A 19949-nucleotide genomic window follows, 5' to 3' on the forward strand; every position below is an offset into this window, starting at 1 on the left:
TAATATATTATATAAATTAATACAATCCACCATACTCAACATTCTGACTGTTGATAAATTCGTTCTACATCCACTTTTTGAACTCTGTCGTCCATTTTCAAGTTTCATTTCGTTTTTAAATTAATTTTATGTTTTTAAACCTACTTATCCTAGTTGCCTAACTTGTTAAATTTAGTTTTCTAATTATTATTTTCTTTTGTATGTATGAATTAAACTGTTTATTGAAATAAAAAAATAGAAAGAGAATTTTTAGGTGACAGAACACTTAAAAAGGATGATATAGTCCAAAACATAGGAGTAAAGTGAATCAGTTGAAAAATATTATGGGTTATAAATATCCATAAAATTCGTAACCAATAAATACAAGATAGTTATCTAGATAGCACCTCTTGGAAAAGCAAACAGTTTCATTTGATCATAGTTTGTTTATAATATCTACTAGCGAGAGAATTAGAGATACAATTAAGATATATTATATAATTGATTCTAATTTTACAGCTCCTGTCTGGTCTGGAGTGAATGTTGCAGGCCTTCCAATAGAAAGGTTTGGCGATTTGTTCACCGATGAAAAGAAAAAAGACGTTTTTGAGCAAGTTTTACAGAGGTATGTATTCTAAAATTTTCTTTCTTTCCCTTTTTTTCCATAATTTTATATTGAATACATAAAAAGATTCATATTAATTTTATAATATGTATGACTGTTATATATTACTAATTCACTTCACCATGGCCTCAGAAAGGACGGAAAAGAAAACTGATTTGTTGAACAACTAGTTGTAGAGGTGTCATCAGACAGAATTAAAATAATAGATATTAATCTATATAAGTTTTATTGTGAAAAAAATCTCTCCTATTATGAAAAAACTTCCCCACTATACACAGAATGTTCCTTTATCGTCCCTTCCCATCTTCAGGACGATCTATCTCAAATTCCACCAATTTATAAAATATATATTGCTACACTTTTTTTTAAAAATACATAATAGTTTTTTTCCGTGTTTACCTTTCCAGTAATTACATAGTTCTGTATATCGATATTAAATACTTGGTCATAAATTAGTTGTTTGGTTGTTGTTTAATGAATGCTACTTTTATATTTCATTTTTATTATCACACTGGACCTAACATAAATTTCTTTAAATCCTCCCCTCTACTACTGTTGTTATGCTATTAACTAGGATCTTACCTTTTTTTTCAACATCATTAATAATTTATTTTTATTTTATTTTTAAGACTATTGTAAATGGGAAATGAAATTTATTTATTGTCAGCATAATTTATGTTCAAGATTTTTGTCAGTTTTGTAATTAACTGTAATTTTTTTTTAGATCTTTTACTATATTGATAGCTTCTTTAAATTTTCTTTTTTTTTTTTTTTTTCATTTTCCAAAATCATAGCATTTTTAAAATCAAAACTGTTTTTTGTTACCCTTTGACATGCAAATGCTGTTAACATTGTATTTCTACTATTTTTGCAGTTATTTTCATGTTGAAATAACCTGGTGCAGATTTTTTTTTTCTTTTCTCAACATGAAAATAGCTATAAAAATACAAAAGTAACAGCGCTGTAATATAACAGCATAACGAAAAAATGTATTGATTTTAAAAATGTTATGATTTTTAACAGAAGAATATTGAAACGTCAATAATGGAACATCATGGAGCATAGTGGTTTTTTCACAATAAGACTTACATGTAATAAAAAGATATACCTTTCATTTGAAAAAACATTCATAGATATTATGATAATGATCCAGTTCATAGATATTAATTGAATTTTCTCCAATATGTAAAACTTTTATGTAAATTTATAACGTGATATACATTGAAGATGGATATTAATTGATTTTAATTTAGTATTTATAAAAATTCTTCTCTGTCAAATTTCTATTTATATGCTTAATGTTGCAGTGTACCTGAACTGCTGAGGTTAAAAGGTTACACATCGACAGCGGTCGGGTTCACCGTAGCAGACCAGGTGGAATCAATATTATTCAACAAAACTAAAGCTCTTCCATGTTCGACACTAGTCAAAGTAATTATAATAAAATTATTCCTACATAAGAACAAGATAGGCAATTCATATATACAGTTTTCCCACGTAATATTATTCAGATTATAAGGTGACACCAACATTTAACGTAGGTTCAAATCTACTATTTTGGTAAATTCTTATCAATCGACCATCGACTATTATAAGAAAAGTATTCACCCGTTCCAGTTATTTAATTTTTCCCCCTTTTTTGATCCTGGGGAAACTCGCTCTAATGAATAAATAATTGAGATTTGGCAGTGGGAAACAGGTAAACTTATAAAAATTGCGGCCATTTCGACATAAATTTGGTGTATAGTAATGACAAGCTTCAAGAATATCGTTGGTTGGCCTATGATTTTGGTGCCAAACCTGAAACAAATCTTAAAGTGGCATTATTATTTCCCCTCGTCCATTACAAAGGTTCATTACATTTTCAGTAATGTATTTTCAAGCAATTCAAAATCCGTCCGTCTTCCTCAACTGTTTCCCGGGACCAGAATGAACTTTGGTATCCAATATCCCCATTCACTATTTAGTTTTAAAATGACGACTCTAAAAGGTTCATTAAGGATAGAAAAAAAAAGATTTTTGGAATCACTATTTTAAAACATAGAAAAATGCACAGGAAGAGTTAAGAAGAAAAGGAGTACGAGTGTTTTTGTTTTTTTTTCGAAAATAGAGTAAAGTGCAGTTAGAGATTATTATATTATAAAATATTGGTGGAAAAGTGGTTTGAGTAAATCTATGTTTTATACTGAAATTCAGCTCTGAGGAAGTACACAACATAAAAATATATATATATATATATTTTTTATGAACAAGGAGTGGAACATACACTCTTTGAACACAAAAATTATATGTTTAACTTTTGAAAGTTATCGCATCGCCTCATTCGTGCAAATAGGTTAGGATGTTAACAGACACTTAATCTGTTAATATTGTATTATGTTCTCTTTTTTTTCAAATAAATATTTTATTACACTTTTGACATTTGGGATTGACCAATTTAAATACTGATAATTCTCTTCAACTTTTTTAGAAGTAAATGTTTAAACGGTTTCAGAGTTTCGATTGTCCTTTAATATTAATATATGACTCAATTACTAATATTAATTGAGTCATGGAAGTGGAAAAGGCTTTATGTGACGAAAAACCTAGTTTTGAGAAAAAGGATTAAAGCAGGTAGCCTCAATTTTTGTTCTAAAACTATGAAATAATTACAAGAATTACTAGAAACTAAGTCGTTCCAGAGATGGGACTAGCAGTGGGTACCAGTCCATTAACGCTCGTTTCTTTATCATAATTCCATCAAAATCTCATTTTTCGAATTTCTGGCACTTACAGTCTTTTCCATTTCCATGGCTCAATTGTTATTGAATTTGAATATCCTAAATGTTTTGTTCATTTTATTTCCTGGTGCCATTCAGCGAACATGCTGAGTATCAGATATAGATATTTTTGTACTGCTAGTTAGGATACAAGTTGAAATTAGATCGTCTGAGAGATTTTCGATGCCGTTTAGAAGAACAATATACCAAAAGTTAAAGATACACGAAAAATCCAATGGCAAAGATTTACAAAATCTTTTATCCATTTTCTACAAAACACCTTTTAATTCTAAACTTACCTTTCTTGGTTTAGAACATAAAGATAAGTCTTGGCAAGGAAGGTTACAAGAACTTACTTAGCGGAGAGCTGTTTATTAAAATTTCTTAATAAAGGCAATTGCCTGGAATAAAGGCAAACAAGGACTTGCAAGAATTACTTCAGATTATTCTTCCATGCAACCATCCTTTTTATAATACATTGCAAGTTTGTCAACCAGGAAAAAAGACACACAGAAGAGTGGTGTGGACTGAGCATGATGATTAAGACCATACAAATTTGGAAGAAAAAGGAGACCGTATTTAAGAGAGTGACAGTAACAATTACATTCTTTGTACAACAAAAATCGTAACGAACTACATCAACTGGCGATGTATAATTGATCAATTCATCATAAATTTATGGTCGAATTATTAATAATTCCTACACCAATAACAAAAGATTCACTAATAAATACTGTAAATTTATGTTAATAACATTTTTTTTTGGCAATCCACTTTGATTTATCATGTCAACTAAATTATCTTTGAAGGCCAAGGGATGTATACAAGTGACACATTGTAATTTTGCAATGATAGCTGACATGTGGAACTATTTTTTTATAAGCATATTAGATAATATTCAAAGTATCCACAATAGAATCATAATATAAGTATTATGCAGACCTAAATGATACAAAATGTATCAATTTTTGCGTTTATTCAAAATCATAAAGTTGTCACTTGTAACCCTTAGCTTCTCACCCAATCATATATATAAAAAAAATAATCGAAATACTTTTTTTTCCTAAATAATACCATACCATCATACTATTTTTCAGAACACATTTGTAAAATTATGTATATAATTTGAATATTTTTTTTAATAGGGCTTCTATGGCATTGAAGAAGACGTCTTTCTCTCACTGCCCTGTATGTTAGGAAACAATGGAGTATCAGCTGTTCTGCCTCCTGATCTGAATGAACAAGAAAAAAATCTCTTTAAAGCATCGGCAGATAATATGTTTAAATATCAACAAGAAATTGATGATATCATTTGTAAATAGTACTTTATAATCTTTGTACTCGAAAAATTAAATGTGCATGTTTTAACAAGCTATTCATTAAGTGTATTTTTAAATTTTAGTTTGTTAAATAAAACTTAATTTAGTTATTGCTTTTTATTAATAGAAGACCTTTATCTATCCTTTGTTTATTATAGAAACATGCTGTTATAATAAAATTTAAAATTTGTTTTAAATTAAAACTGGCAGACCCGGCAATGTTTCCCTATTTCTAGTTTTGGGGATATATAATAGATTAATTGAACACAATTAAAACTTTGATATAAATTAATATGTTTAGTTTAAATATAATGCAACTACATGGTAATAGTAATGTGAACCACTACGACCCATAAAGCGTCTTGGGCTCAGTACTTTGTAAGAAAGCACTGTTTTAGAACGGTTATACAAGGTGGAGATTGTTCAAGATCACGCTCAACCGCCAGTTTTTTCCCCAATTAACAGCACCCATTTTCAGAGGCCGGGCACACCTCACCCCAGGATCCACAGGGTTGACTCACGGCTATAGTGCAATAAAAAATAATTATCTGCCACAGCCGGATTCCAATCCAGATCCTTGGAGTTAGTAGTATAATGCCTTACCATTTTGCCACCGCGCTTCAGATATATGCTAATACTATATAATCCCGGTTTATGGTAATAGCATATATCCTTATCACTATATATCACCGTGCTTTCTAACATGGTAATAACATACATACCTATGTGGTAATAATATATAATAAAAATCTATAGTAATAATATCAGATCATTCTGTAAAAGCACCCACTCCAAAGCTTCCAGAAGTACTTATAGTACGCCTTATATCGGGTAATATTAAGCTTGTAAAACAAAATCTAACAGCTCTGGCTCTTTTTTTTTTTACCGCACTACAGCCCGCTACCGAGTCTTGGCATCCAAAGAAACTTCCACCATTAGTACCGGTACTATATATATCTTGTTAAACGCACCTAAAACGTTCCGAGAGTCTGTAAGGACTTTAGCTATCGATTATTGCTTGGTTCAAGTGAGTCCTAACGAGAGCTCTTTGGCGGATTTCTGTAACAGTCTAATAGGTTAATAAAATCATGTGCACAGTCTTGATACTTATATATGTGAGTGAAATAAACCAACTGAACAATATTGTGTTTCTTTTTATTCATTACCTACAAGTAATTCATTACTACTTCAAACCATCCATGTCCTGGTCTTCCTATTCTTCTTGTTCCGTAAAGAGGTTCTATCATGAGTTTGCTGGACTTCTTCACCCATGCGCACCATATGGCGCGCCCACCATAATGAATCCAATTTGATAACCTAAATAGGATTGTGATCTTTAAATGAGTTCTAAATCTCCAGGTTTCACCCATCAACGCACTTCCAAATATCCTCCGTAGAATATTCCGCTCAAACACAACGTGAGTTTGTTCACTGGTAATGGTTATAGTCCAAGATTCCGAGTTCATACGTTAGCACTGGTTTTATACAGATGTACTCTTGTTAGTTGCGAGAACTTACAGTTAGTTTCTTACATCTCCATGCTCTCTGATAATATTCTAATAGATTTCTAAAATCCACTTTTATTATCTTGCGTCTCGGTCTTAAATTCCGCAATAAATTTTCCTTTCATTTTAGTAACAAAAAAGATCCAATACGCCTTTAACCCGTCATTGGTCCCTGCATGATAATTTCTCTCACGTTAATAGGTTTCTAGTCTGGAAGCTGCTAGAGGAAGACAGTGGTTCCCGTCTTCCTGGAATCTGTAGTTAACAGTCTCTTCCTTCTATAACAGCCCCCTCCACCACTCTAGCAGCTCTGGGTAAGCGTCCAGCACTTCCTTCTTTCCCTGACAATATACCCTTCTTGTGAGACATTATCTCACGCGTGACTAAGGTTGCTTTAAAAATATTCAAGTTGTGAAGAGTTTTCTCACGTGTGACAAGTGTAATTAATAGAACTAGGGAAACGTAGTCTTGAAGAGGCATGAACTTCAATAGGTATTATTCACTATGAATTTTATTTCGATACTATAAATGTATGTTAGGGTGGTCTTTTCATGTTTTCATTTCATTTTATTTATCAGTATAAATACTTTTTTTTTTTTCATTTCTGGGTTATATTCAGGCATTCTAAACAGGAAATAATTGTGGTGTTCACTTGCACCAGTTGTGCTCAAGAGATTTCTTCAGACTGACCATTTTTTTTTTTAAAGATTAGTGTTATGTTCTTATGATATATCTGCATTTTGATTCTTTTTTTATAACTTTGCTTGTCTCAAAATATTATATTATGTTTAATTTTTATCATTAATGGAATATGGTCCGGGTGCGGTCAAAAAAGTCACTCTGAAAAGTGACTCCCGTCAAAACAGCCTTGCAACAGGGGGCGAAACGTTGGCTCAATAAAAATAGTATAATCATTTACTATTTGAGTTTTTTTGACAGCACCCGGACCATATTCCATTCATCTATACACACGGTCAATCAATAATCTTCCATTTTATAATTATGTTTGTTTTTGAATTTTTTAAAACTAGTTTGTTCTTGTATCAAAATAATTTTATTTTTATACTTTTTTTTGTTATGCTTAAATGAACCTATTCTGAATCAAAATTTTATATTTGAAAAAAATACGTTCTAAAGCTCTAAATAAGAAATGTGAGAAAAAGTCTCACGTGCTTAATCGGTGTTAAAATCGACCTAGCGATCGAATTAAATTTTATTATATACAATTAACTGTAACAGTGTTTATTCCTATCCTACCGCACTTCTTTTATTTCATATTTCTACCCATTGCCTTATATTTATTTTTATATATATAACAAATATATTATCATGCAATTATTTTTAATTTAAATTTAATTATTTTATCTTCATCAAGTCCTTTCCTTCCAGTCTCACTCCATATCTGAATTTTTGTGCTCATCATTGCCTATTATTACTTTAATTTTTGATATCATATCATATTCCATTTACAGTATCAACCCCCTCCATTATATGATCTATCTGTTAATTTTTTTTTTTTGTATTATTATTACCTCATATATTTATTGTTCTTACTATGCACAATTTCTCTCAAGCTGTTCATTTTCATGAACTCTTACTACTTATTCCCACCATTACCTTTTTAAACGGTTTTATTTAGCTCACCCCGTTTGTTTTATTTTTTGTCTTAAATCCTCACTTTACCTTTTCCAGGATTCAGATGAATTTGTAGAATATTTGTATATAAATCATTGATGGTATAATTTCAAATATGGAGAAGATGGTCAGGGTTGTTGACAAAAAGAACAAACATAGCTGAAACTATTTTCGTTCTTTTTGATCGCAACCCTGACAATTTTCTTCATATTATAGATTACTTATATTTTTATTAACCTACATCATTCCTTTATTTATCTATTTAATTGATTATTTATTACACCGAAAATATTCCTAATTTACTTTCTCTTTCTTTCTTTCATTTAATTGTAATATATTTGTTATTATTTCCATCTATAATCATTTCTCCAGTGGTAAATTTATAGTCCTATATCTCATTACTGTATTTATTGTCAGTTATTATTCTATTTATTTATATTTATATTTTTTTTTAGTTTATTGCATTCCCCTTTTTATATCAATATTTTTTATACACCATCATTCTTACAACTCCATGTGTATTTTCATACATTCTTAACATTTTTGAGATGTTTGTTTGTACCTTGTTCTTATTCAGCCCTAATGAAGATCTGCAAAGTGGAGCAAAATGTCGATAACTAGTAAATAGACTTGTGTTCTTTTTGTACCTTTATATCTTTATAGCCATCTTCCAACAATCAAATACATATGGTCAACTAATAATTTCCCAATTATCATCTTTGTTTTCTAAAACTTCTTGCCTTAAAACCTGTTTATCATATGATATACAACATAAATTTCAAAATATTAATAATATCATGGAATTTTAGATTATATTTAACAATCTCAAATACTATAAAAATTTCTTTCTGCAATTTTCTGAGATAATAGTGCAAATATTATCATCTGTATGTTAAAGCTTTGCAAAAACCACACATTCCACAATTACATACATAAATACACCAATTAAAATTGCTATTTTATTTTTTTTGGTCTTATAGCTTGCCAATTTCAGCTTAAACCTTGCGAAGATAAGATAATCATATATTAGAATAAAGATGAGAATATTACCAATAAATCAAGTTATAATTTTTTTTCATGGTACAACCTGTACAGTGGGCGTTTTAAATACAGTGAAAAGATCTTTTCCTCAGAAAATAGCAGAAACACATTTTTTATATCATTTCATATAATATAATATTCTACAATATTGCTAATATTTTAAAAATTATGTTGCATATTATATGATACAAATAATGCAAATAGGATCATTGGCCAAGAAATTGAAGAGAAGATGATGCTTGCCCAAAAATAAACAAATCCTACCTCAATAAGTCATCAGGCAGTTCTTCTCTTCTCACATGTGTTATTATATATACTATTAATATGTGTTATTGGATCCTCTCGCAGCCTGATATATATTTATTACAAATATTGTTATGATAGCAGGTGTAATAAGAGTTAAACTGATAATAATTAAAAGTTTAATATTAATGAAATAGTGACAAAATAGTGTAATTTTGAATGAAACTAGTGACCTAGTCAGAATAGCCTGTAAACAATTTTTTAAATAATTTATGTGAGTGTAAATTGGTTTTTAAGATTGTCCTTGAGGAAGGCCAAAATGTTGGACTTTTTAGAAAATAAAGAATGGTTTGAGACTTTAGTTTGGGTACAATTGATTTTATTTAAACAATAAAACCAGTCTCAAGAATGTGAAAAGATTATACATAAACTGTTTAGCATATTTTTTTGAGTTGTAAGGAAGTAATTTTTTACAGAATTGCTGCTGGAGAAAATATATGGGTTTGTCAAGTCAATATACATATAAAAACTTAATGTTTCAAATAAATCATGGTCTACTTTGTTACCACTTAATAATTAATCCAAAAGTTTATGACAAAAGGATGGGATATGATTTTCTCATCAAGCTAACTCTAATTGGTAAAATAAGTTATGACCAGGAGGTGGACATCCTGATTCACTAAAAAGTACTTCCTCTGACTTACAACTCAATGATTCAGGTTAACTAATCTCCCAGAGTTGGGCAAATTTAGCTATGGTTGAAAATTATAGCTAAAATTGTCATAGAGACGATATATATTTATCAATGATTCATTCATTAATAAGGGTCGGAGCCATGGCAATTTTAGCTATTACTTTCAACTATAGTTAAGTTTTGCACATCTCTGTAATCTACTCTACTTGTCCCTTTTCTTGAATCCTTGATCAATTACTTTGCAAAAAAATCTTTTAATTAATTAATTATATGAGCAAATCACCTGTTTTTATTAGGTATACAACATGTAGTTCTTTAACAAGTGGCTTGTGTGAATGGGATGGACTTATAGTTCAAGGTGTATCCCTTCAAATCATCTGGTCACATCTCAATAAGGATATAGATCACATAACAGTGTATATATCTAGTAATGACTAACAGGATTCTTAAAATTTCAATTTGAAAATCTTGTCTGAATTTTATTTAGTTACTTATCACTTAAATGGTTTTGGGAAATAAACAAGTTTTAATAATAATAAATGTTATTACAATCATTAGTTATTAAATATTATTTTTAATGAATATATAAAACAAATAACTTAGGATTTACTCATAACAGTTTTAATCTTAAGAATCTAAATAACAAATTAAAACTAACATTACCAACAGAAAATCTATGAATAAACTGTTATTACAATATTAACACAATCGAGGCAGACATGGAAAAAACAGCATGAGGAAATAAAAGTAGATCAGTAATTCGACAAAACGGTTGCTTCACAAGTCATGATTTTTTTGTTTATTTTTAAACAACATAATCTTATTTAATGTTTTTTTTTAAATTGTTCAACTCTTTAATGTAATATGTTTTTGTTACCTACTATCTTCCTCGTGCTTGAGCCTCAATTGTTTCTGAATTGTACCGTTTATAAAATTGAAAACATTAGTTTTGCCAACATATCAAAACATAGAAAGCTTCCATAACTTCAATTCAAACAAACTAATCAATCCAAAGCAGAGAGTAAATAGGAAGCACTTTTCTAAACTCTATTCTGCAGCAGAACATAAGCTACTTATAAACCTTATTTACAAACGTAAAATGGGGTTACTACAAACGTGAATGGCCGATGACAGTAAAACTTTTAGTAATTATAGAAAGAATAAATAAGCTGACTTAATGAATCCATCCGTAGAATGTAGTAAAAAGATAATTTATAGTTGGCCTAATCAGGAAAATTTAATTTAGAAAAAAATAATTATCATATTATAATCAAAAGGGAACATTAATATGATTACTAAATAGTGGAAATTTATTTCAGTCATTTTTTTCATAATTAGTGAATGACAACATTAAGCATTGGTATGGTTGAATAAAATATTTTAAATTCCAGCAAAAACAGGTTACAAAGAACAAGTTTATTAAATTAACAAAATCAATCTAATACAAAAGTTGGTAACAAAAATAAATAACTTTGCTTATAAGAACACTTATTTTTTATTTTTATCTTTTTTTTAAATAGTAATAAATAAATACAAACAATAAATAACAAAAACTTTTAATTTAAATACAACAGTCAATAACTTTAGGAATGCTGTTATTATACACTAGTTGAGAATAATAATAATAAGGTATAATAGGTAGTGTGCTTTTGGTACTTTAATTACAGCTCTTAAAGTTGTGGTAAAAATAGGTAAGTGACTAGAAATGATCAAAGGATAATACTCCTTCCAAGAACTCTTCACCTGAAATTATACATAGAACATACATATAAAATACATTACTTTTTATATCAAAGGAATGTAATTAAATAATACTGACTTTGAAAGTACGAGATCATAAAAGTCAAAGACTTTCAAAAGTTAAAATTACATTTATTTAGGGACTAGACCTCTAGATTTCGGATACATTGGTTTCGTTGGGTTCCTAACAACAAAAGGTTTACGTTTTGTTTTGCTTACTGCAAGCGATGCATCAACATCAATGTCTTCTTCCCCTTTCAAAGCTGCTTCAAGCGCAGATAAAACAGAAGGTGCTACAGCAGGGCCCTGATAGTCCTTAGTCATTGTTTCCTGTGGTTCTAGTTTTAATTCAACAATGTTTTCCCCTTTGAAGCGATAATTATTACTTATATCTCTAGCATTCTTTGCATATTCAGTAATTGGCCGACGTTCTGAAGGACTGGAAACTGGGCGCTCTAATACCTTTAATGGTTCGGATTCAGGCATCATTCTCCAAACATCATCCTCGTCATCGTAAAACAATCTTGAAGAAATTCTCTTCTTCTCTTGGGGTGGTATGAAATTATCAATTATCAACAATCTCAATTTATAGTCTTTAAGAAGTTCATTATGCGTGCTCTCTAATTCCCTTCTGTCTTCATTAAATGAATCAGTAATATCAGCAATTTCTTGTCTTGTGCTTTGCAATTTCTGATATAATTTTCTTACTTTGTTGTTTTTAGCTTCAACTTCTTGTTGCAAAGTAGCATAAGTTTCTCTTATTTCCTCCATAGTTTCTTCTTTCATTTCAAGCATTTGTTTTATTTGAACTTCTCGGCGCTTTCTTTCATTTATTTCTAATTTTCTTTGCTCCAAAGCTTTTTGTTGTTCGTTGGTGTGGTCAATTATATTTTTTCCTCCTCTTAGTAATTTACTTTCCATTGCATTAATACGATTATGAAGTTCTTCAGCATATTTCTTTTCAGTAACTATTTCAGCTTTGCGTTTTTCGATTTCATGTAATAATTCTAGACGTTCATTTTCTGGCATTTCACTGTCATTACTTAAAAGTTTCTTTTCTCTAGTGTTTAAGCTTTCTTCTTCTTCCAGGAGCATTTGTTCATGTGACTTTTCCTCTTGGTTAATTTCAAAGCCTTCCTTTTTTTTCTTCTTTTTCTTAATACCAGGATCTCCAGGGCCGACAGACATAAGTAAAAGTTGTTTAAGACGAATAATTTCTTCTTGATATTGCCTTAGCAATGCATCCTTAGGATCTTCATTGATACGGGGTTTATTTTTAATATTTTTAGCTCTATTAGCATACCTTAGAGTGGTTAAGCTTTCTTCATAGTTATAGCTTGCAGGGCCAATATTTGCCACCATTAATGTTTTAGAATTTCCTCCTAAAGAATCCTGGAGCAACCTGGTTAGTTTGGAGTCCCTGTAAGGTATATGCTGTCCCCTTCCATCAACGAGTGCTGAAATGACATTTCCTAATGCAGAAAGGGACAAATTAATTTTGCTAGCTTCTTTTAACCTAGTGCCCGTCGATCCAGTTTTAGACTGCCTTTCACTACCAGCTAAATCAACTAAATTTAACTTTCCAACCCTAACTTGATTTTTTAATTCTGTGCTAGTATCACTCATTTCAATAGTAACAATGAAAATAGCATGAGACCTACTACTGTGTTCATTCATGTTTGTTGCACCGATAGTACGATTTTGATTACCAATTGACATGACATGCTCAATTTCATTAACACTTTTACAAACAAATGACTGTAAATCTTTTACATAAACACCAGTATCAGCATTTTCACGAAGTTCATATCTTTTTTTTGGATTGGTGTCTAGCAGATCTCTAATTTCTTCTTGGTAAATTTCAAGATATGAAGCTCGCACTAGATACTGCATGTTGTCAGTGCGTGATATATGGGTGAAAATCTGCTCAAAAGAGCGAGGAATGATTCCTCTTGAATCATATCCCTGATGTTTATTACCTTCCATGGTGTATGTTTTGCCAGTACCTGTCTGTCCATAGGCAAAAATGGTACCATTAAAACCTTCAAGAACTGAATTGACTAGAGGATAAACTGACTCATCATAGATATCTTGCTGGCTAGAAGTTTGATCATAAACTGCATCATAGGTAAACATTTTCCCATTATTTTTATCATCTTCCTTTGGATTAAATACTTCAACAACACCCCTAGTGGGATATACTTCAACAACATTTTCATGCCCTTGAAGTAATTCTTTTTCATTCATAGGTCTACATCTCACAACTACTTGAACACACTCATTTCTTGCTTTATTATTGCGGTCTGCAGACATGTTGACTAGTTAGTTTAACAATATAAGAAAATAAGAATCAATCAAAAAATCCTTAATATCTTGTGAATATATTATTGCGTACAAAAGGTAACTAAGCTAAAACAACCCATAATGCATAATTCTTAAGGACATTCACAAGAAATATCACCTAGAAGAATAGGTGAATGAAAGATTGCACTATCAAGAACTAAGAAACATTTGGTAACAGCAATGTAACCTATTAACTAATATTCATTGAACATTGCGAAATATGAAGTTTCTATAATTTTAATTATGTTATAATCTTATTAAATAACGAAATAACAAATCATCCGTTGATAGCATTCTGACAAATCGTGTCTATTTAAAAAATAAATCCCATTATCCCAGTATGCATATTTCAATTTATTCGATTTCATTCATGATGAAGTATTTGAATTTTTAAACAGTTTTCTATCAGATTTAATATACAAACCATACATTAAATATCATGAGTTAAGAAAATAAATCAAAGATATGAACAATTGTTGTTGTGAAGGGGAGTTTACATCCTAGAGTAACCTTCTATTGTTTACATTGATGTTGATATGAATTTCTTTACTACATTATGGTAAGAATTTGGAATAAATTAATATATTGTTCGTTTTAGTAAAGGAACATTTTCATTTTAACATATAAACATTTCAGTCTGAACTTGGGGCTTATATCACCAATGAATATGGTATTTTGAAACAAATATTTTCATATTTATCTTCTAAAGATCTATTGAGTGCAAGTGATGTATGCAGGTAAGAGGGAAGATTATAGTAAGAAGTTACACTTAATATACTTATAAATTACTTTTAATATTGATAAATCTTAGAGAATGGAAAGAAGTTGCAAACAGGATTCTTATGAAAAATAACAAACCAGTTAGCTATTCTAAAGATCTGGTTTCAGGATGGGGTACTTTTCATACCAAACTTCATCCTAAAGTGATTCTACATTTTTCTTGTTCTTATGGAAGGAAAAACTTGGGCTCAGGTAAGCTTAATTTATATCTAAATTAAGGCTGAAACTAGGATTTCTACCAGGGTTGGTAACCTTAATTTCATCACCCCTTCTGTTATTCCCCATCTTCCATAAAAATCACCATTTGTATAACAGCATTTTCAAAAATGTACTTTGAAACAAATATAATCTCATTGGTGGATTTATGGTAATAAAAACAAATATTTTTTATTAAACTTTAAAACCGAATTTTACTCAAAATTTGCCACCCACTTCCCATAGTTCCTACGCTGATCCAAGATACTTTTTATCAACAATCTCAAAATATCATTATTTATAAATTATGCATACTGGAGTTTTTATTTATTCTGTGGTTGTAATTGACTGACATATTCAGTAATCTAACATGCTCATGATTTAGGGAAGAATACTTTGACTTAATTTAGTAGAGGAAGTAGAACAGTGGTAGTTTTCCAGTATTATCTTATCATTTATCAACACCTATAATGATTATGTTTTCTTAATGAAAAATGATAATAAAACAATGAGATAAACATTATTTTCATCATTTTTCCTTATTTTATATTTTCTAGTGGTCCAGGATAATGAATTGTTTGTTGTCCGGGAAATTGAACAAACTGATAACTTATCAGCTTATGACAAATTAAGATTGGCCTGAACTTTAACTTGTTCCTTGTTTACCCACAATACACTGAAAGTCCGCAATTTATAAAGGTGCTGGATTGCTATTGGAGACATTTATTTGATGAACTTTCTTATTTAGCAATAATTTCTGAAAATCTACATTTTTTTATAATTCGGTCACTTTTATTGCATTTAGCTATCTGTTAATTTGTTTTGTAATATTTTTCTCTTTTTCACTTCTTAAAATGTAGAAGTCTAGTATTCATGTTGCTATTATTACTATGATGTTCTATTGCTATTTTATGTTAAATTTAATTAGTCTCTGGCAACTAGTGATAATATTCTTAGGAAGTTATGTTACTGCGATAGGGATGGAATTATTTCTTGTGACATAATGATGCCTTTTATTGTTAAGATATCAAAATACTTCTGTAGAATCCAGCACCAATTTATGATTGCTGATTGGTAAATATTAGTGTTTTGGCTCTAGAGCCGGGATTCAAAAATATTGCAGAGTTTATTATAAATTGCATTTAGTAGAATTTATTTTATTTAAACCTAGTATAATTTTTTTTTCCTAACAGATTTTTTCCCAAAGTTATCAGAATTATATGATGTGAAAGACATATCTGTATTCAATATCAGGAACAATTATTTCATAGCTTCTGAATATACTGGGGGAAAGCTAGCTATAAAGCCCAAACTAGGTAAATATACACATAATATATTCATTCTGTATATCTGTGAGAATTATTATTTCATCATATTTTTCTTTCTTCAGGTAAAAATGCTGAAACTGCTCTTTTCCTTTGTGACATGCCTGGAATAGTTATCAATAGTTTTTATTTTAGGGGACCACTTTCTTCCCAAGAAATAGAATCTCTAGATGTATGTTCCTAGTAATGCTAGTGAGGTAAATGAGTTTATTATTAAATGTTTATAATTGTTTTGATATTTTATCATTTTAGAGGTTATCTGACACTAAATGCTTAATATTAATCGCTGGCGGGGATGTACCTTGTATTAATTTGGCCCATAATGTTACCAGTATATTTAACAAGTTAGTATTTCTCAGCTTACCTCTCTTTCGTTAATACAAGCAATGGAGGAGAAATCTGACATTAGGAAATAACTTGGATTAAGAAGTTTCTTTATATACTTGATATTTATTATATATAAAAGAAATAACAAACCTTATTAAAGTATGTTGCATTTTAAATCATACTTTTGTTTCTTGTAATTTGTGCTTCCTAAACATGTTCTCTCAATAGTATGTATTTTGAACAGATAACGAAGTCAGTTTTCCTCCACTGTTTTCTGTGTTACTTTTTGTAACTCTTCTTCCTTTATCTGTCAGAGATGGTTCTCTTCTTATGGCAGGAGGTATTGCCCAAAGAGCTGTGAGATCACATCCACTTTTACCAAGTTCTGTTACTAAATATGCAGTATTGGGTATAACTTTTCATGGAGAAAATCTTACAGCTCATCTTGGTCTTCACCAGCTTTCAAGAAATCTTCAGAACTTCATGGAAGCAGTAAGTATATATAGACTTATTTGGTTTATACTTTAATTTTTCTATTGATTAATCATCAGAAATTCTGGTGTATTCTGAAACCAACATAGGAAGGAATAATTATAAATCCTAATTTTTTATAATTTTAGTTCTTTAAGGCCATTTACAAATGAAAGAAATTCCTAATATTTCTGAAATTTAATTCTTGGTTATCTTTTCAATAATTGATATAGAAACATCTTTGCTTAGTTTCTGGGACTACCATGAAGAAGAGCATTTAAGAAGTTTACATTACTTAGTCAGGTCCCCTAGAAGAAAAAGAGTACCAAAAGTTGAATTTTATATGTATGGGACATTTTCTATCATACCATCTACCCATGGTTATAAAGAAATAAATTAAAAAAGGGTTAGTTTACTATCTATAGGATCAGTCTGGAAAGTCTTATGATCAATCAGTAGAAAAATGAGTTCTCTAAATTTTAGTCAATTACTTTTATCTAAAAAAAAAACAAAAAAAAAACTAAGCTTGTTTACTGCTGATGCAGGTTTTTTTTTTTTTTGTTTTTTATCATTTTGATCAGAAAAAAAGAACACCTGTCTTTCCAATTGTTCCTTAACATTTAAATTAAGTCAAAGTATGCCAAATCAAACAAGTCACTCGTGCGGGTGAGAAAAATTTTGGTCTAATTTACATATAACAGTTCTTTGGGATGCTAAATCTATACGTATATTCATTGGTTATTTTGAAGTCTTTTTATTTAATGTACTATTGAACTTTTGTTTTAAATGTAATTTAATTTCTTACTAATTTTTTTACTTTACTGTTTTCTTTTTTGTAAAATCGTTAAACACTCCTTATCTACTTATTTAATCATTTCTTATGATGGAATAATTTATATTAGTAAAGAAAATGTACACTTTTACTGCATGCACTGTTTTCTTACTTATTAAGTATTATACAGTTTATATCCATACATTGTTACAGTTTATGTTTCATAAAAATTATTTTCCATTTAGTTTTCGAAAGAGGTGGGACCACTACCTGAAGGGAGTGTTAGAATAGCTTTTATGTTTTCTTGTATCAATAGAATCAAGATGTTGAAAGATAAAGAAACACTAATCTTCTCAAAATGTTTTCCTAATGTGCCTGTTTATGGATTTTGGAGCTATGGAGAGTTTGCAGTAATTAGAAAAAAGCGTAAGTTCTAAATTTAAAACTTTTTATTTACCAAAATATTAAATTTATTTATAATCTTAATATTTTCTTGAGACTGGTAATTTTTTAATAAATAATTCAAACACTATCCATTATAGTCTCAAAACTTTTTATTTCTCTTATACGTCCAACGTTTCGGCCAATCCGGCCATCTTCAGGGATAATCTCAATACCACTTTGAAAACATAATTTAAACCACTCTTAAGTTTTAAGGAATAGTATCTGCAGATAAATAAATTTGACTGTGTTTTAAGTGATAATTGACTAATTAGATATTAATGTTTTTGACCTGGGCAGAATAGCCTGCATGAAGTTTTAGAGTGGTTTAAATTATTTGGTTTGAAAGTGGTATTGAGATTGTCCCTGAAGATGGCCGGATTGGCCGAAACGTTGGACGTATAAGAGAAATAAAAAGTTTTGAGACTATAATGGATAGTTTTTGAATTATTTATTAAAATATTAAATGTTTTTATGTATATACCTTTATTGTATATAAGTGCCACAATTTAAAGAAGATATTTTAGACTATTATTTTCCGACTTAAAATTGGTTTTCAGCTTCAGAACCCTCTCCTAGTAAGAAAGCTAAATTGACTGACTGGCTGCATGAAGAATGTACATCTTATTTAATATTAACATTTAAAAAAGAATCTTAAAGACTCCAAAAGTGGTGTATATTTTTTATGTTTTCAAGTTGTAATGTGATGGAGTTAAAACTAATTACTCTTGGAAAGTAATTTCACAGCAATGTCTATTGCTGATAAACTGTATATTATTACCTCAATCAATATCTAACTTTTTTTTAGAGGTAACTATGTTCAGAAATGGTAGATAATAGGTTATATCTACTGCCTTAAAATGTATTTTTATCCTTTAATAAAGACTAATTTTTCATAAATTATTTATTCTGTTCCCCTTATTCTATAAAATAATCTTAAAGTACAAATACATTAATCATTTAAAGTAGTTTATTATTTATTTATGCAAAAACAAATCAATACATATTTGGAGTAGCACCTTAACAGGGATGCTGATAGGGTGGAGGTAAGAGAAGGGGCGTCACAAGGTAAAAAGGCAAAAATTGTTTGTAGTCAAGCATTTTATTCTGAGTTACTATACTTTAAAATTAACCTATACTTCTGAATTTAAGAAATAATGTTTGAATTAAAAAAATTTGGTAATAATTTACCTCAGCTCCCCCCAATAAGGCGGGAACATTTACTTCTTCACCAGACTGTACAAACCTTTTAAACATGAATTACCCGGCCATCAACAGGGAATTTTTCCCTCAAGAGGGAATGGACATAAGAACGTATTACTAAAGGAGCTAGAAAAAGTTCCTATTTTAAAACAATTAAAAAGGAAACTGGAGGAAACAGTTGACCCAATAAATACAGGAGAATCTTTGGACTTATATCCATCGAACAGATTAAGAGTTAAATGCCAAACCTCAGAATTATACCTATGGGAAAATTAGGACATTATTAGATATAGAAATATGGGATCATTAGACATAATTTGTCTATTAAGAAATTTTATATTCCCCTCCCCTCAAATAATTGTAGTGACATCCTATATTTGCATATAAATACATATATATTTGCATATAAAATATATGTTATATTAATATATGTGTTATATAAAATATATGTTTAAGTTCTTTTTTGTAAAATTAAAACATTAAAATGTATATTTCCTATAAAGTAAATGCTTCATTTGTAGAGTTTCTGGTTATAGATTCCAATGATTGTCT

At 29.5% G+C, this 19949-nt stretch overlaps 3 protein-coding genes across 4 annotated transcripts in view; 2 read left to right on the top strand and 1 right to left on the bottom strand.

The window, feature by feature from the left end:
- The window catches only part of LOC106679698 (L-lactate dehydrogenase C chain), a 15997-nt gene extending 11209 nt beyond the window's left edge, over window positions 1-4788 (top strand). Inside the window, exons 5-7 of the mRNA XM_014419001.3 lie at window positions 499-604; window positions 1912-2035; window positions 4509-4788. Of these exons, the coding sequence (XP_014274487.1) occupies window positions 499-604; window positions 1912-2035; window positions 4509-4685 (407 nt within the window). The 3' untranslated portion in view covers window positions 4686-4788. The remainder of the gene's footprint in view (window positions 1-498; window positions 605-1911; window positions 2036-4508) is intronic.
- A 6552-nt stretch (window positions 4789-11340) lies between these two features.
- Klp68D (kinesin-like protein 68D) lies at window positions 11341-14110 on the bottom strand. Its single transcript, XM_014419036.3, has 2 exons — window positions 11620-14110; window positions 11341-11543 (listed from the first exon to the last, which is right to left on the bottom strand). Exon 1 carries the CDS (start codon window positions 13851-13853, stop codon window positions 11673-11675), a length of 2181 nt encoding a protein of 726 aa, XP_014274522.1. The 5' UTR covers window positions 13854-14110; the 3' UTR covers window positions 11341-11543; window positions 11620-11672.
- Window positions 14111-14306: 196 nt separating this feature from the next.
- On the top strand, window positions 14307-19094 carry LOC106679723 (F-box only protein 22). 2 transcript variants are annotated; one of them, XM_014419037.3, is made up of 9 exons: window positions 14307-14442; window positions 14520-14620; window positions 14695-14855; window positions 16052-16174; window positions 16249-16355; window positions 16436-16527; window positions 16825-17002; window positions 17999-18179; window positions 18755-19094. In XM_014419037.3, the coding sequence occupies exons 1-9, from the start codon at window positions 14440-14442 to the stop codon at window positions 18850-18852; spliced, it is 1044 nt and encodes a 347-aa protein (XP_014274523.1). In that variant the 5' UTR covers window positions 14307-14439; the 3' UTR covers window positions 18853-19094. The 2 variants fall into 2 exon arrangements, with proteins under 2 accessions (XP_014274523.1, XP_066902250.1); XM_067046149.1 differs by lacking the exons at window positions 14307-14442; window positions 14695-14855.
- The last annotated feature ends 855 nt before the right edge of the window (window positions 19095-19949 follow it).

The sequence above is a fragment of the Halyomorpha halys genome, unplaced genomic scaffold (genome assembly GCF_000696795.3).
Source record: "Halyomorpha halys isolate HHAL.00 unplaced genomic scaffold, Hhal_1.1 Scaffold215.1, whole genome shotgun sequence".
Classification (NCBI taxonomy): Eukaryota; Metazoa; Arthropoda; class Insecta; order Hemiptera; family Pentatomidae; genus Halyomorpha; species Halyomorpha halys.

Coding starts and splice junctions, on each gene's coding strand:
- LOC106679723 (XM_014419037.3), top strand. Junction 17,003..17,998: donor TTCAGAACTTCATGGAAGCA/GTAAGTATATAT, acceptor TTTTCCATTTAG/TTTTCGAAAGAGGTGGGACC. Junction 18,180..18,754: donor TGCAGTAATTAGAAAAAAGC/GTAAGTTCTAAA, acceptor ATTGGTTTTCAG/CTTCAGAACCCTCTCCTAGT.
- Klp68D (XM_014419036.3), bottom strand. CDS start 13,853: ATGTCTGCAGACCGCAATAATAAAGCAAGAAATGAGTGTGTTCAAGTA.